The sequence below is a fragment of the Alosa sapidissima genome, chromosome 8 (assembly GCF_018492685.1).
Source record: "Alosa sapidissima isolate fAloSap1 chromosome 8, fAloSap1.pri, whole genome shotgun sequence".
Taxonomy (NCBI): Eukaryota; Metazoa; Chordata; class Actinopteri; order Clupeiformes; family Clupeidae; genus Alosa; species Alosa sapidissima.
Window position 1 is genome coordinate 18,865,795 of NC_055964.1, and position 17,327 is coordinate 18,883,121.

At 41.1% G+C, this 17,327-nt stretch overlaps 2 protein-coding genes and 1 long non-coding RNA gene across 3 annotated transcripts in view; 2 read left to right on the plus strand and 1 right to left on the minus strand.

Annotated features, from left to right (window-relative positions):
- The first annotated feature begins 9 nt into the window (after positions 1–9).
- LOC121715291 (tripartite motif-containing protein 16-like) overlaps positions 10–17,327 on the plus strand; it is a 29,676-nt gene continuing 12,358 nt past the window's right edge. Inside the window, 5 exon segments of the mRNA XM_042100863.1 lie at positions 10–430; positions 432–761; positions 1,077–1,172; positions 2,035–2,247; positions 3,166–3,325. Coding sequence (XP_041956797.1) covers positions 161–430; positions 432–761; positions 1,077–1,172; positions 2,035–2,247; positions 3,166–3,325 — 1,069 coding nt within the window. The 5' untranslated portion in view covers positions 10–160.
- LOC121715303 lies at positions 365–14,023 on the minus strand. Its single transcript, XR_006033577.1, has 2 exons — positions 13,947–14,023; positions 365–459 (listed from the first exon to the last, which is right to left on the minus strand). It is a non-coding gene; the product is annotated as an uncharacterized LOC121715303 (long non-coding RNA).
- LOC121715290 (E3 ubiquitin-protein ligase TRIM16-like) overlaps positions 12,799–17,327 on the plus strand; it is a 29,642-nt gene continuing 25,113 nt past the window's right edge. The window contains exons 1-3 of the mRNA XM_042100862.1: positions 12,799–14,248; positions 15,257–15,352; positions 15,727–15,960. Coding sequence (XP_041956796.1) covers positions 13,661–14,248; positions 15,257–15,352; positions 15,727–15,960 — 918 coding nt within the window. The 5' untranslated portion in view covers positions 12,799–13,660. The remainder of the gene's footprint in view (positions 14,249–15,256; positions 15,353–15,726; positions 15,961–17,327) is intronic.

The following is a 17,327-nucleotide window of genomic DNA, read 5'->3' on the forward strand; positions in this document are numbered from 1 at the left end:
GGATCCAGTAGCCTACATACACACACTCACTGCATGCACGAACACGCCCACCACACAATAGAAAGTCATTTCAGTTGCGAGTGTCATTTCGAAGTTGCGAAGTTCAAGCGAAACAACACGACATGAAACTTCCTGGAACGTTGCGCTAAATGTAGGAAGAATGGCCGAAGCAGTCCCGAGTAACCAGGAGCTTTTTACATGCCCGATTTGTCTTGATCTGTTGAAGGATCCAGTCACTCTTCATTGTGGACATAGTTACAGTATGGGCTGCATTAAAGGCTGCTGGGACCAGGAAGATCAGAAGGGAATTTACAGCTGCCCGCAGTGTAGACAGACTTTCACCCCAAGACCCATTTTAAACAAAAATAATATTTTTGCTGAACTTGTAAGGCAGATACGGAATACTAGAATTCAAACTGTTGCTCCTGCTCCTGTTGTAATAGGCCTATTTTGCTGGACCTGGGGATGTGGAGTGTGATGTATGCACTGGGAGAAAAATCAAAGCTGTCAAATCCTGTCTGGAGTGTCTGGTGTCTTATTGTGAAATTCACTTGAAAGCCCACAATGATGTAATCCCTGGCCGAAAACACAATGTGGTTGATGCCACAGGTCAGCTACAGGAGAGGATCTGTGCCCAACATGAGAAGCCGTTGGAAATATTTTGTCATACGGACCAAAGCTGTGTCTGTTTTCTTTGTATGGTGGATGAACACAAAGGGCATGACACTGTGTCAGCTTCTGCAGGGAGAAAGGAGAAACAGGTAAGGACATGTTTTTGTTCTCTCAGTGCTATAGGCCTATTGTTGGCAGAAAATAGCACTAGATGTTGACACTATGCCAAATTGGCATTGTAAATGTATCAGCTGTTCACATCACAGTGATTGGTGACAGGAGCAGGTCGGGGCGTTTTTTCTCCCCCCCCTACTTAAAGTACTGTTACAGATCAGTACTTTAACAGTGTTTAATGCAGTTATAGTCTTCATGAAACAATTTGTTTTTTCATGAATGATAAGAAATCTAAGAATGAACAAATGATACCATGATCATTGCGTATGTGATGTATTCCATTCATATAGACACACTTTGAGGAGACCCAGAGGAAATTCCAGCAAAGGATCCAGGAGAGAGAGATGGAGCTGCTGGAGCTGATGAAGGCTGTGGAGACTCTTAAGGTGAGTTCTGACCAGAGGAGAAGACAACATCTGACTGATGGAGAGGCCATTTCTGGGCTCAGTCAGGAGCTTGGGCTCTCTCACTTTAGTCATCCAGACAGTAATCTGTAAAAGCCCATCCACACCAAGAACTACAAGTAAAGATACAGTAACTGTATCTTAATTAGCTAAGCTAGCTAACTAGAACAATTTGAACATCCACACTCATCAATGATAAGGAGAGTCCCTCTAAAGTATTTGTCATGACTCAGGTTCATTAAAGGTTATATTTCTGTAAGCGATTCTAAGCGATTTAACCCATAACACAATCAAGATCCACTAGCTTCCCATTCTCTGAGTACACTGTAAAAAAAAGTTTTTTGTACACAGTCCTTCATGGACCGGAAGCAAACAAATTGGAGTAAGCCTGTCCCCTAGACCACAACAAAACGATGTGTGGAGTTTCTTGGGGAGTTTCTGTTTGGGGTTTGAGAATGTAAGTCACTTTGGGCGAAAGTGTCTCCTGAAACATAAACAAGCATAAAAAAACATGATGTCATCTAGCACCGCTCACAGCCCCTTTGATGTGATTTCCAAATTCAGTGAAATCTGATCCTCTGTCAGGTCATCATTCTCAAAATCACTCTGGAAATGATCCCCAACAATATTGTTCTTTGTCAAGATAGTATGTGTACATAATGTCATTTTGTAATACTTAAAATGTATAGTTTTTACCATTATGCTTATACCTATAGTTCTTGGTGTGGATGGGCGTTAGTGCTGAGTCCATTTCTAGTTCCTCTTAGCTGCATTGTGGGTGGGTGTGAAAGAGTTGAGTGAGCGGACTGCTTTAAATGGACACTCTTTGTGTGTCTCCTATCAGAGTTCTGCACAGACAGCAGTGGAGGACAGTGAGATGATCTTCACTGAGATGATCCACTCTATCGAGAAAAGGCGCTCTGAGGTGAAAGAGTTGATCAGAGCTCAGGAGAAGGCTGAGGTGAGTCGGGCTGAAGGACTCCTGAAGCAACTGGAGCAGGAGATTGCTGAGATGGAGAAGCTTTCACTCACAGACGATCACATCCATTTCCTCAAGGTAGTCGATGGATTGTTAGTGCTCACAATTTTTTCTTTTAATTAATAAGCCTCAGTAATATTCATCCTTAGATCCTGATGCTTCTACGTTTATCACAATCATAATAGATCAGAGATCCTTTACAGCATACAGTTTCAGTGTCTGTCATTGTGACTTAGGGCATTCTCACACTGGGCCATCCGTACCGTATCCGAGTACGTTTGACCCCCCAAAGTCCGCTCCATACCGTACCGGTCGGCTTGAGGAGGTGAACTCGGGCACGATACGGTTGGGCTTGTGATCGCGCCTATGCAAAGATAGAGCACAGCAGCTCAACCTTGCTTGGGTATGGTTTGATAGTATGCAGTGTGAGTGCAGACCAGGAGAGAACCATACTCCGGTATGGTACAAGTGAACCGTGCCCAGTGTGAGTACGACTTAGTTTGTTTGGAGGGCACAGGTACCTGCCACTGTCCCTCTTTGGTCAGGCTACAAGTGTAATTCAAATCAGTGGCATTTAGACTACTATTACAAGTACATGAAGGCAAATCCAATGGCTTTGGACTACTGTTACAAGTACATTAAGGCAAATTAGTGGCATTTGGACCATTTTTTATGTTGAATTATATTAGCTTTATGCTATCAACCAACCACAAAACACACACACGTGCACACAGACACACGGTTTAGGCTGTACTCAAATATAGCATCTCACATTTGATGTCAAACATCAAAGGATAATATCTTTGCAATGGTTTAAGGTTTTTGTTAAAATTAGCAAAACAATTCCAGACCAAACTGGATTCACTCGTCATGAAATACAGATTGTAGGTTTGAATTTACATGCTTTATATTGGTAATGTAACTCTGTCTCTTTATTCCTCTCTCTCTCTCTCACTCTCTCTCTCTCACACTCTCTCTCTCATGCGCTTTATTAAGAGTGTCCAGTCAGCCAGCAACAAACTTGAATCTAAAGAGTTATTCAGTTTCCATGTAAACCAAGGCCTCTCTTTTGAGGGTGTGAAGAAATCTGTCTCCTCGCTAAAGGGGCAGCTGGAGGAGTTCTGCAAAGAGGAAATCATGAAGATATCTGCAGCAGGTTGGTCACATTCCTGACGGATAATTGGCACTGCATATGATGGAATTTCTGGAACTTTTATGAAAACATTAAGATCCAAACATTAGGTTAAAATATCATGCTCTTTGTCTCAATATAGTGACTGAAGTCCAGGCAATTTTGCCTACTGAACCGACAGCCAGAGAGGAATTCCTACAATGCGAGTTTGACACACACATGTATACATGAACATGAAGGTTGAGGTCAAGTTTCATTATGAAACATAACATTTCCCAGACATGCTTTAAACACACCTAACCAAGTCAGCATGACTAAATTAACATTAACAATAATACAATAAATCTTATGGGGGAAGGCACCCTCAGAAATACAGTTATTTTATATAGAGTCTACATGTGACATTCTATTTTCATATGGTCTCCTATGTGGGCACACTGTGACAAAATAGATTGAGATGGAAAGATGATGTTGGATGGGCAGTATTCAACAGACAAAACAGACAAACACACACATACACTCACAAGCACAGGCACACACACACACACACACACACACACACACATTCATGCACATGCATGCACCCGCACATGCAAATGCAAGCGCAGGCACAAATGCACATGCGCACACACACACACACACTCATACACATGCAAACACAAACACACACACACATACACATGCACACACACACACACACACACACACACACACGTGTCCAAAACGTTCCCTGAACGTCTCCAGACAAACAGTGAACAGACAAACACACAAAAACAAAAGCACACACACACAGGGAGATTAACCGTAGAAACATTTGTTTTTTTCTTCATTAGACTCCTGCCACTTCACATTGGATCCAGACACCACACATCAATCTGTCTGAGGGGAACAGGAGGATGGAGTGGAGAGTTGAACCCCTGTCATATTCTGATCATCCAGAGAGATTTGATGAGTGGTCTCAGGTGCTGTGTAGAGAGGGTGTGGATGGACGCTGCTACTGGGAGGTTGAGTGGAGTGGGGTGTGGATTAATATAGCAGTGTCATATAAAAGCATCAGCAGGAAGGGAGATGTTGAAAACTGTTGGTTTGGATATAATGAACAGTCCTGGAGGCTGTGCCTCACCAGCTCCAGCTCCTCTTTCTGGCACAATAATACAGAGACTGAACTCCCTCTTGTGACCAGCCCCAGAGTAGGAGTGTATGTGGATCACAGGGCAGGAGCTCTGGCCTTCTTCAGTGTCTCTGACACAATGACCCTTCTGCACCGAGTCCAGACCACATTCACTCACACACTGTACCCTGGTTTTGGGTTAGGTGAAGACTCATCCTTGAAGCTGTTGTGAACCAGACATGTATGACAAACTATTTTATCAGCTTCTGCTGATTGGGATGGGGGATTTGGGGATGTGGCAAATATATTATGTTGATGCTGTTTCTTGTAGCTTGGGTGAGCTTCTAGATTTATATTTAAATGTACAATATTTTGCATTCTGGATTCAGATCAGACCAAAACTACAACTCATTAATGATGTAAGCGATGCTCCCTGGCCTTTTCCATGCCCACAATGTTTTTAACAATGATGTTCCCATGGACACAGGATGGATTCCATGGATGATTGAGGTCTAGTAGCATGTGATTCAGTCTGAAAGAATAATTAAGAAAAGCCTGCGCTAGACCTGTGGACTTGAGAACAGTGGACCTAACATGCGTGGTCTGGTGAGGGCTCAAGACTGCCTGAATATCTTATGACACAAGACAGAAAGGACTTCACCAGTAATCCTCTGTTGTTATTGATGTAATATTGTCTGCTCTATTATTTTGAGGCTATACATTTTGACAACATGATTTGGGTAGCCTATTGATGTATGGTTTTTGATGGTAAGTGTTCTTGGTTGTGATTGGCCGTGTGGGAAATCCCCTACAATATCATTGAATTTAACATCTCTCCTGTGTGTATCTAAAAAAATAAGCAGATCAGTTTGTCCTGTACACTTCTTAATAGGCTTTGGGACATGGTAGAACACTTGCACAAGTTCATCAGTAATGTTTATTTAATTACAAAGGATTTTTTTTGAAAATATTGTTGTTCCTCCTTTGTCTCTAACAACAATTTCATCAAACAAGGTTTTGTGTTAAATTGGATCCCAGTATACATAGTTATCTTTGATCTATAATATAAGACAACAGGGTTATAGAATCACTCTGAGGATCTAATCAATTAAATCAACTAGCCTGGCTCCTGCCCTCCATCTGTCTTTCTATTTCACATGCCTTCAAATGTCCCGTAGATGGCGTCCTTGTCTTTGCGTGCTATATAGGCTAGTAATCTACGCTGGCTGCAAATCTACAGTTGTTGTTTTTTTTTTTTTTGAAGACACAGATACCTCTTTCTGGATGTCTATTCGTGAAATTTCAGAAAATGTAAAAGTTGTAATAAAAATGTGGTTTAATTCTATCTAGAAACTTGTCTAATAACTTGTCAAATGATGCCATTTTATTCTGACAGTCGAACTTACATTTCCATCAGCAAGGGAAACGTGTTTTCAAGCACAACATCATAAGAGTAGTAAGAATAAGTCTATGTGCAGGATGAATAGTATGAAGATCTGTAGAATAACTATGTATAAATGTAATTACAGTAGGCCTATGTACATTTGTAAATAAATAGAAAATAGAAAACTATAAATAAATAGAAAACTATGGGTGAGAGGGATAAATTAATTTTATTTAATCGTAAAAGTAAATTGCATTCAATTAAATTGCAATTAAAAATCTTTCCAGTAGGCTTTAAAGGAGAATTCCGGTGTGATATTGACCTAAAGTGTATCGAAACATGATACCGAGTGTGAACGTATGTCTCATAGCCCATCTCGGCTTGTCCCCTGCACTCCAAAATCTGGCGCTAGTTAGCCGATGCTACCAACATCTTTTTCAATAGTGGTGCTTCGGCATCGGGCTAGCCATGCAAATAAATCACTGTTTTACACCCATTTACGAGGCTCAATGTATCTCCACACTTCATTGGTAGACTTCCGAGGGCCCTGACATTTAAAACGAGACATTGAGAACTTTGAAAAAGCACTGGTAGTTTACTTACAAGACGATTTATACAGACAGTATCTTCACGAAGTTTAGCGTTTGCAGCCATCTTGAATTTAGTCACGATAAGTCGAGCAACGAGTAAGAATGAACAGCTATGATAAGGGATCAGATTCCAAAAATAATTCAGTGGAAATGCATGGATTCCAGTTGCTGCTACTGGAAGAAACTGGAATCCATGCATTTCCACTGAATTATTTTTGGAATCTGATCCCTTATCATACCTGTTCATTCTTAATCGTTGCTCGACTTATCGTGACTAAATTCAAGATGGCTGCAAACGCTAAACTTCGTGAAGATACTGTCTGTATAAATCGTCTTGTAAGTAAACTACCAGTGCTTTTTCAAAGTTCTCAATGTCTCGTTTTAAATGTCAGGGCCCTAGGAAGTCTACCAATGAAGTGTGGAGATACATTGAGCCTCGTAAATGGGTGTAAAACAGTGATTTATTTGCATGGCTAGCCCGATGCCGAAGCACCACTACTGAAAAAGTTGTTGGTAGCATCGGCTAACTAGCGCCAGATTTTGGAGTGCAGGGGACAAGTCGAGATGGGCTATGAGACATACGTTCACACTCGGTATCATGTTTCAATACACTTTAGGTCAATATCACACCGGAATTCTCCTTTAATGTCACGTAAAAAGTACAACCAAAGCTGAGCTTGATCAACTACAACGTCTAAAGAACCAGAACTTCAGTGTAGTTTTTTGCTGGGTCCCAGGCCATGTTGGTCTGAGGGGAAATGAGGAAGCGGACAGTGCTGCTAAACAAGCCCTCAATGAAGAAGTCACAGAATGTCAAATCCGTGCCCCAGACCTTAAACCTATACTGAACTCTTACATCACAGATAAGTGGCAATCTGAATGGGATTAATGTACCAACATCAAGCAAGGAATGTGAATTTTGGCACGTTTTCATGATCCACTGGGTCGTTATGGGCCACACAAAATACGGTGTTGCTAAAATTACTCCTATTGTGGCTATTAGAGACATGCGTTCATGAGTATTCAGCTACATTTAATGAGTTAAGTAAAATACATTCACACACAAAAAAAAACATCACTAATGTTGTGGACATTACTTTATTCTGAGATACATCAATAGGCTCTCAAAACAATCCTAAACAGACATAAGGTCTTTATAGAGCAAATCCATATAGATTATTTGTCAAATAAACCAGTAAAACAGAATTAGGGGATGGAATATATAACATTCACACTCATAGCTCATATTTTTAAAATAAATCAGTGAAAAAGTATCCTGACAAACAAGCAGCATTTGAATTCCTTCATATTTCATAATTTCAATTATTCTAGGTTACCTGATAGCCCAGTTTGAGAGGTGCAAGACGCGTGACATTATTTATTTTTGCATCCAATCACTGCTGTTTTATTTTATTGATTTGATCTTAGTCATAGAAGCTAAATTCAAAGGCAGGCCACAGGTAAAATCCAACGAACCGCATTCACCCCGCAAGCCAATAGTTGAATAGCCCTATCCTAGAGCTTTTGAGATATTGCCACTGCTCCAACATTGAAAGGCACTGTTACAATGCTTGGATCAAGCCAGGTTCAGCATAGCGTATGCCACTGTCTGCTCACGTTGGTGACCGGACCAGGGCAAGCACACTTTCGCAGTTCCCGCCGGAAATGCAGTCTAGTTCATTTTTACACCTCATTTGTGCGTTTCTAACAGTGTGTGTAAATCAGGCCTTTCTATAGCACTTGTAACGCTACTAGGCCTAGGCTACTTTATGCCAAAATTATTTTTTATTTATAAACTAAACTGATGGTCTTTAAGAAAACATAATGATTGTGTTGTTGTAGCTTTGTGTAACCCAGACATCAGCAACGTTCATCACTCCTTCTCGTGGCTGCCTGCACTTTCCCTGTCCTCACGGCTGCAACTTGTGCACTCGTTTGTGCTTTTTAGCGGCGCGTTCATCAGGTCCCGGGACACCAGCCTCCATGTCAACAATGAAAATTAGCTTATTATCAATGTGTGTTATCAATTCGAGCGAGTATGCTACACATACATACAAGATACAGGACTGCTGCAGGCAATGAGCTGCCAACCACCATGCAATTCTCACGTACTTTGCGTAGGGCACCAAAGGACAGAGGGGGCACCCAAATGTAACCAATGAATAGTAGCTTTACTGCAAATTGCGTTTCATTCTTCATCAATAACGTTTACCATGGTACATGCAAGTTTGATACTTTTTGGGTTCTCTCAATCTCCACCACGTAGTACTAGTAGAATGGAATTGGTGGGTCTTCAATAATTCGTTTTCCAAGCATTTACATGAAGCACATGATATGCCGAGTCGACAAAAAAAAATCCAAGGTGGATAGGCTGCAGGCTCATAATTCACTTTTATTTGCAAAACGAAATGTGAAGCAACATGTCATTGCATACTTTCCAAAGCAATAAAGGCTGCTTAAAACAACTTAACATTGTGCATATTATTGTTAATATTGTGCTATCAATGTAACTCAACAAACAAGGCTTGTAAACAAGAGCTGGCAAAAGAGCATTATGAGAACGTAAAGATCAATGCTCTTAAAGTGGCAGTGCACCATTTATAAGAAAACAGGATTTCTTCGGAAATTAATGTTTAAAAACATACACTAATGGTCTGTAAATAATAGGCCTTTTATTTTACTTTAGGTGTTTGAGTTATCATTTAAATGTCACTCACTCAAAGCCACTCACTTAGGGCACCGAAATGCCACCATCTTGACATGTCTTTATTAAGCTTTGATTTACAATATAGTAGGCTCTCTATTGATTTTAATGAGCAGACCTAGGCCTTAAAGTTACAGTATTTATATCACAATTTACCAGACTTTGACCTTTTGTCGGTTTTTAACAATATTACTATGACTATGATTGTTCCTTGTATTACATCATGAGCACTGCGCCTATTACATTCTACTGTTGTTAAACTTAAGCCTAGCTCAGTCATTATGCTATACCACACAGAATGGCAAATCCATATTTCTAGATATTTTGGTGAAAGTAACTTAAAAGTAATGCAATAGTAGTGTAATGCCTTACAATTCAGAGACAGTAATATTATAATGTAACAACTTACTTTGAAATGACCGTAATAAGTAATGCATAGCCTAATGCATTACGATTTTGAAGTAACTTGCCCAACACTGATCGCCACCCTCTTACTGGAGGACGACTCTCTTTTGACAGAATATCCAATAAAAATCGACGTTGGTCCATGCGTCATTTCCAGCTTTGTAACTTGGCGCATGGTCAGAGCCGACTACTGGGGCTGGATCCGAACCCCAGTGTTCAAGATGGCGTTGACCATGAATTGGCCGGATTTACTCATAGATATATATACTGACTAGATGTCGCCTTGACGACTGCTGTTCATTGGAACGAATGCGTCAATCGAGACGCCATCTTGCCGCGGTGGCCCACTCCTCTATAATGCATTGACGTCAATCAATGACGAGCAAATATCTAGCGAAAATAAAATCACCATAAATCGTCAAAAGCTCAAGCAATTATCTAGTTTTTTGGGTTGCTCCAACTGACAGGTATGTATTTATGGTCGAGTCTAAAGAAAACTAAGCTTTTGACGATAATAAAGATACATTTTACCCGTCTAGCCCCATAGACTCCCATTCATTCTGCACTAGCTAGCGGCGGCCCCTAGAGGAACAATGAGTGAACTGCAACCAGGTTCGATACAATGAAAGTAAACAGACTCTCCGTAGCAGGCTCTGGTTGAGGCCACATACCTCTCGTCTCGTTTACTCGTGTAAGTTGTAATCTTACCAGAAGTTGCTGTAGATCTGTAGAACATTTACTTCCGTGCTTTAACGTGGTCTGCTACTTCATACGCCAGTAGTTACTTTTTTAATCATGGGCCAATGCTATGGGCAAACGAGATGTAGCTTAATTCACAAATGACAAAGCCATGAGAAAAGTGATTTTCTCAACAACGAAACCGAGTTTGCCATCATTGTGAGAAGTTCCCAAATTTGTCGCTAATCGCTAAAAAAGTTTTCTGTCGCTGGGGATGGCCAAACGTCGCTAATAGGTAACACTGACAATACGGGAGAACTAGTTTAGAGCTTCAGATCCCCGCTACAAGATGGCGGCGGTGTTGACGCATGCTGAGAAGCCGAAAGGCGACATCTAGTCAGTATATATATCTATGGGATTTACTAGCCTAGCCTCCACCATTAATTTGTATGGAGGGCGGGACTTATGCTGCTTTTCGAGATGTCTCGTAAATGTCTCATAAATCCGCCGCCCGAGTTGGAAAGTGTAAATTACCCAGCTTTCTTGCGGCATTTTGGGCAGGCACGCCCACTTTACCTCGGAGTACTTGAGGGTACCCCAAGGTGGACGTACGACCTTACAACAAACATGGCTGCGCCTATAGTTGAGATGAGATGGCATGTATTTTTTTTGCATATGTACTGTGTTGGTCATGTTAAATTTGATGTAATGCTCTTACACACTAGATTACATTGCTGCTTCAATCCGGTCACCAATTCATGCATTGCACGGTCTTGCTGTGCCTGCAATACAATGTAACAATTTGTTTTCCAGCCGTTTAGCTAGAGGCTACATGTAGCACAAAACAATAACAATGACTAGCCTCCTGCTAATGCCCCTTGTGGCTCGAGAGAAAAGCGTTCCTAAAGCCAGTCATTGGTACATGTTGTACGGGTGAGTGTACGATGATTTACGAGACATCTCGAAAGCAGCATTAGTCACTCTCTCCAGTTATATATATAATACCTCCATGGTCATAACACAGTGTGTGACAACCACAATCTTATGTAGCATATCTCTATTAGATTGTAATTGACCCATTCCATGGAGAACTGACAACATCAACAAGGCAGCCGTGGCCTACTGGTTAGCGCCAGAGCCCGTCTACGGAGAGCCTACTCAGTCTCTATTAATCCCATACAAACCGAATTTGGCTGCAGTTCACCAGAGTTCACCTAGATGGCCATCGCGGGCGAGTCCAAAATACATGGGGTCCTATGGAGCTACATGGCTACATTTATTGTTTTCACCTATTTAACAACTGAAACCCTCAGATTTTATTTTATTTTTCGCAAAATGGATATGGATTATCAATCAAAAGTGAAATAATCCGGGAGTCATGTCCTTTCGTTTTCTTACAGGTTGGGTCGTTGTTGCCCATAACACGCTAGCATTGATGCTATGCTATGCTATGATCATGCTAATGAATGACGTCATTGACACGTTTGAAAGGCTTTTTAGAACAATTAAGTGACTTTAAAAAATATAATATTCAACCAAGTGTATTGTCTTTGTCTCCCCTTTCGAATACAATATTCAAATTACTTGAAAAAAAATTATATCCCGAGAAAAGTGGATTTTGAGCGTTACAGCTCCATAGACCTCCATTCATTCTGGACTCGCCCGCGAGCGCCCCTAGATGCAGTACCACACCGGAAGAGTTCCGAGAGTGAAGGTTCTCCCCTTATTAGACATTCTCTGTTAGCGCTTCGGACCTGGAACCAGAGGGTTGCCAGTTCGAACCCCAACCAGTAGGCCGGCTGAAGTGCCCTTGCTCCGCTGTTGTTGCAGGCAGCTCACTGCCCCGGGATTAGTGTGTGCTTCACCTCACTGTGTGCTGACTGTGTTTCACTAATTCACGGATTGGGATAAATGCAGAGACCAAATTTCCCTCACGGGATCAAAAGAGTATATATACTTACTTATACTTATCTATGAAATGCACTCTTTGAAATTAAAAGCATTTTAATGAGACAAGTGTTTTTTTTAAAAAAAATAAATTTTGTGTTGGGGGCAGCCGTGGCCTGGTTAGTGCTTCGGACTTATAACCGGAGGGTTACCGGTTCGAACCCCGACCAGTAGGAACGGCTGAAGTGCCCTTGAGCAAGGCACCTAACCCCTCACTGCTCCCCGAGCGCCGCTGTTGTTGCAGGCAGCTCACTGCGCCGGGATTAGTGTGTGCTTCACCTCACTGTGTGTTCACTGTGTGCTGAGTGTGTTTTACTAATTCACGGATTGGGATAAATGCAGAGACCAAATTTCCCTCACGGGATCAAAAGAGTATATATACTTATACTATACTTAAATTGGTTCAGACTTGACTATACAGACTAGTATTTGTGATGCTGCGCGATAGCCTGGCTAGCGCCACCACTTCTCAAAGAGACGTGGTCTGGGAACCAAACGTTCATTTTCTCGTATTTGAAAAAAATGCCCAGATCCGTTTATTGGATGGCACGGATGTCTATCAAATGCGTCTGTGCATAGCTCATCATCGTCTTGCTTTCCCACCTGTTCTGTGATTGGTTCCCTATCTCAGGCGAAAATTTGCTCCATGGTCTCCAGGCTGCCTTAGCAGCGTGAATCAAATCGCGCACAAGGCAGCATGCGAACACCCAGGCTAGCTGCGCGATGGAGCACACATAGGATCACATATATTTCCTAATCATTCATTTGGGTTATGCATTTGAGATAGCTGAGCATCACTCAGCTCAATCAAGTAGCCTACAGCTCCAGCCCGAGAAGAAAATATGTGTAGTGCTGTGTGGTTGTGCAATGTTACTCTTCAGAAAAAAAATGTCATATTTTTTTATGAAAATGCAGACATTAATAGAAATGGTGACTTTACGATAAATCTGCTCTTGTTATTGGGAAAATTTCATATTCATAAACGTAAATGGGGGGGGGGACTTGTTTTGCAGCCTTCAAAAACGAAGTCAAATTCTACATGGACACTATATACTGTCTGACTCAGCAGCCAAAAAGCTGACAGAACTATATGTATTTGTTCTGATATTATATCCTCTTTGTGTTGAATTTTTGTACCCCTATTTGTTATAATTTGTATGGTGATTTTTGTATGTAATAAAAAAAAAAAAGCTCCAGCCCGAGAAGCTCCAATTCGAAACGTCCAGTAGATGGCGCCCTTGTAGTATTCTCATGTAAAGACACACTGGGCGTCTATTCTGTTCGTGAAGGGTGGATATATAAGTTGGGTAGGCTTATTATATTTCATTAGAGTAGGCCTATTATGTAGATGCCATCGTTTGGAAACAACTTTATTATTATGACTCAAAAGCCTTCAGGGATACATCGTAATAAAATGCACGAACCACGCCCACCACACAATTAGGAAGTCCGTTAAAATCGTGCGCACTCATTCCGATTTCAGGTGAAACGAAACAGCTTGAAAATTTTCAGTGAAGCATTGGGCAGCACAAAAGGAAGAATGGCAGACGCAGCTCCAAGCAACCAGAACCTTTTTACATGCCCGATTTGTCTTGATCTACTGAATAATCCCGTGACTATTCTTTGTGGACATAGCTACTGTATGGGCTGCATTAAGGGTTACTGGGACCAGGAAGACCAGAAGGAAGTCTACAGCTGTCCCCAGTGCAGACAGACCTTCACTCCAAGACCCGTTTTGAACAAAAATAATGTTTTTTCTGAGCTTGTGGAGCAGATGAGGAAGACCAGAATCCAACCTGTTGATCCAGTTCCATATATTGCAGGACCTGAAGATGTGGATTGTGATGTCTGCACAGGGAGAAAACTCAAAGCGGTGAAGTCCTGTCTGGACTGTCTTGTGTCCTATTGTGCAACTCACTTGAAGGCCCACAATGATGTTATCCTTGGGCGAAAGCACAATGTAGTTAATGCCACAGGTCAGCTACAGGAGAGGATCTGTGCCCAACATGAGAAGCCATTGGAAATATTTTGTCGCACAGATCAAACTTGTGTCTGTTTTCTCTGTATGGTGGATGAACACAAAGGCCATGACACTGTGTCAGCCTCTGCAGCGAGGAAAGAGAAACAGGTAAGTTCTTGGTGATAAGTGTGGCACAACAACTATGGTTGAACAAATTGGATGACTATGCTCTTGAGTTCAATTATAGAGTGTGAGGCAGAAATATTACAATGGATTGAAAACTCCTCTGTAATGAATTTGTAAAACAAAATCAACTTCAAGCAGTCATCAACCTCATACAGAAATGAAAATACATCATTTCAATTTTCAAGAAACAAAATGTTGAAATAGAAACAGTAAATGTTAAATTAATTGATGAGTGTGGAAGGGTTTGGGTCCAGAATGGCAGACACCGCTGAGCCTTCTGGAAGTGTCATGGCCCTAATTTAACAAAACACAGGTGAAGGAACGTACCTACGTGAAAGCCCCAGTGAAATGCTCTCAAAGGCTGCTCTGTTGACCAGTGAAGGGTTTTTTTTCTGCTTTGGTTCTTTGGTTGGGGATTCAGGCCATTGGCTTTGCTTGTGTATGTTCTCAGGTCTCACTCCGACTGGCTTTCATAAACCCATAATCAACAAGGCATAAGTATGCTCACCGAAGCTACTTTGTTGGTGATGTTTGCTGATTTGGGTCTTTGGGCCTTCATGGTTACTGCCAGTGCATGTTGTCCGTGAAGAAGGGCCTTTACAGAGCCTGGGTACAACATGTGGTGCATTTGCGACTGCCACTAGTCAATTGTGAATTGCTACTGTATCCTGCATCATGTCCTGCGTCCTATGTCACGTAATGTAAAGCAGACTTGGTTGTTTATTAGCCGCTGTGGGAAATTCGCTACCTATAGCTGAATGAATTTTAACACCTTCCTGTGGATATCTGAAATTAATTGTTTACAAACACAAACATGTATTTTATGTTTTTATGAATGGCCTGCACCTTCTCCTCATCAGTAGGCTCAACAGACCACCTCTTAGCCAGGATCAGTAACTAGTTTTGATTATGACAGGAATTATATGAAAATAATAATAAATCTGTGATATCCCCTGTGCAATGTGGACATTATGCATTTATTTCACATAGGAATATTTTGGGGAGACCCAGAGAGGCTTTCATCAGAGAATCCAGGAGAGAGAGAAGGAACTGCAGGATCTGAGGAAGGCTGTGGAGACTCTCAAGGTGAGTACTGGGGCCGGTTTCACAAAAATAGACTTTGTCTATGACCTAGATATAGTAGATAGTCAGACTGCATATATACATCTAAAGTATCTAGTATATGGACAAAATTAAGACTGGTCTAACACTATAGACTAGTCTAAAATAGCTTTGTGCAACCGGCCCCTGACCACAGGAGATGACAACTGCTGGCTGCTGGAGGATCCATTTCATACGTTGGTCAGGTGCCAGGGCTCTCCTCCAGTCAGTCAGGGAGTCTGTCATGCTGAGCCACTTTCCAGTTTCTCTGAGCCACACTGTGGGTAACAACCTGGGTGGAAGAGCTGAGTGAGTGGGTTGCTTTAGATGGACCCTCCTCATTGTGTGTCTCTAAACAGAGCGCTGCACAGACAGCAGTGGAGGACAGTGAGAGGATCTTCACTGAGATGATCCGCACCATTGAGAGAAGACGCTCTAAGATGAAAGAGCTGATCAGAGCTCAGGAGAAGGCTGAGGTGAGTCGGGCTGAAGGACTCCTGAAGCAACTGGAGCAGGAGATCGCTGAGCTGAAAAGGAGAGATGCTGAACTGGATCAGCTTTCACACACGGAGGACCACATCCATTTCCTCAAGGTATCATTGATGCATTGTTAGAGAGCACAAAATGATTGAGTTCACATTTAAATCTCAAACATCAGAGGATGACATCTACTGTAACTTTACACTGTTGTTGTAGCTGAATGTTTTGGTCAACATTTCCAGTTCACCCATATCAACTGGATTTGACTTGGCCTAATACTGTGTGTGGGTGTACTGTGTGTATATATATATATATATATTAGTAGGGCTGTCAATCGATTAAAAAAAATAATTTAATGAATTACATACTCTGTGATTAATTAATCTAAATTAATCACATATATCATTTTTGCTGTGAAAGTATTTTAAATATTTAAATTCAAATGGATCATTGAATAATCAGCATTAGTGACATTAAAGTTCAAAAACTCTTTTATTATTATTTTCACTGTTCAAATAATGCCCATAATAATCTATGATATGGCCTAATATGCTGAGGAAATAAATTCAAAAGTGCTTCGGGAAGAAGTTTTTTTTTTTCACATACAAGGCATTTCAGGCCACAGATATAACCTAGGGGACACAATGAAAATAAATTAACACTCCCCTCAATGTCAACACTTATTTCTTTGCATTGATGTGCGACTATAGAGTTGATGAACTCCGGTGATATGCAAATTCCTTGCTGCAGACATTGCAGAGGACTTTATTTTCAACACTTTATTTTTATCAACACCATCAGGCTGTTTTTTAAAAGTAAATGTTCCAATCAATGATCCAGGCAGCACGTTTTCTTCTCTCCTTCATTTTACAGTCTAATTTTTACTGACTAGAACGGCTCAGGGTCAAAGGTCATACGGAATCGATTAATCTGCACTCATTTTTTCTCAAATTAATTAATCGAAATTAATCAGTTATTTTGACAGCCCTAATATATAGTAGACTTAAACTTTTGAGTTTGAACAATTCAATGCTTAATATGATCAATATGGGGACAAACTAGCCCCATGCATTTCTATAGAGTATTTTTTGAGTGCTGTGTCTCCACATTAGAAAGTCTCTGGCTCAAACATGTCCTAAAACAACCCTTAACGTTCATTTTCAAAACTGAAAAAAAGTGCTAAATACCGGAATTTTCCTTTAAAGATAGATATACTTTGTTGATCCCTAGGGGAAATTCAAGAAGAATGCCATGTGGAAAGATTAACTTGGGTCGGCTGTGACAGCCTCACTTTGCTGTAGTGAAAATTAGAATATAGCCTATGCTGGTTGTCAAAGGCATTTTGGAAAATAAATGTCAGATAGAATAATGAGCAGCGTAGGTGCCGGCTTGCTTACCACTGTCCAGGTGCATATATCTGAAAATCAAGCCAGTAAGGATTAAACCCAAAGCATATATAACGACATCTTCAACCCAATAT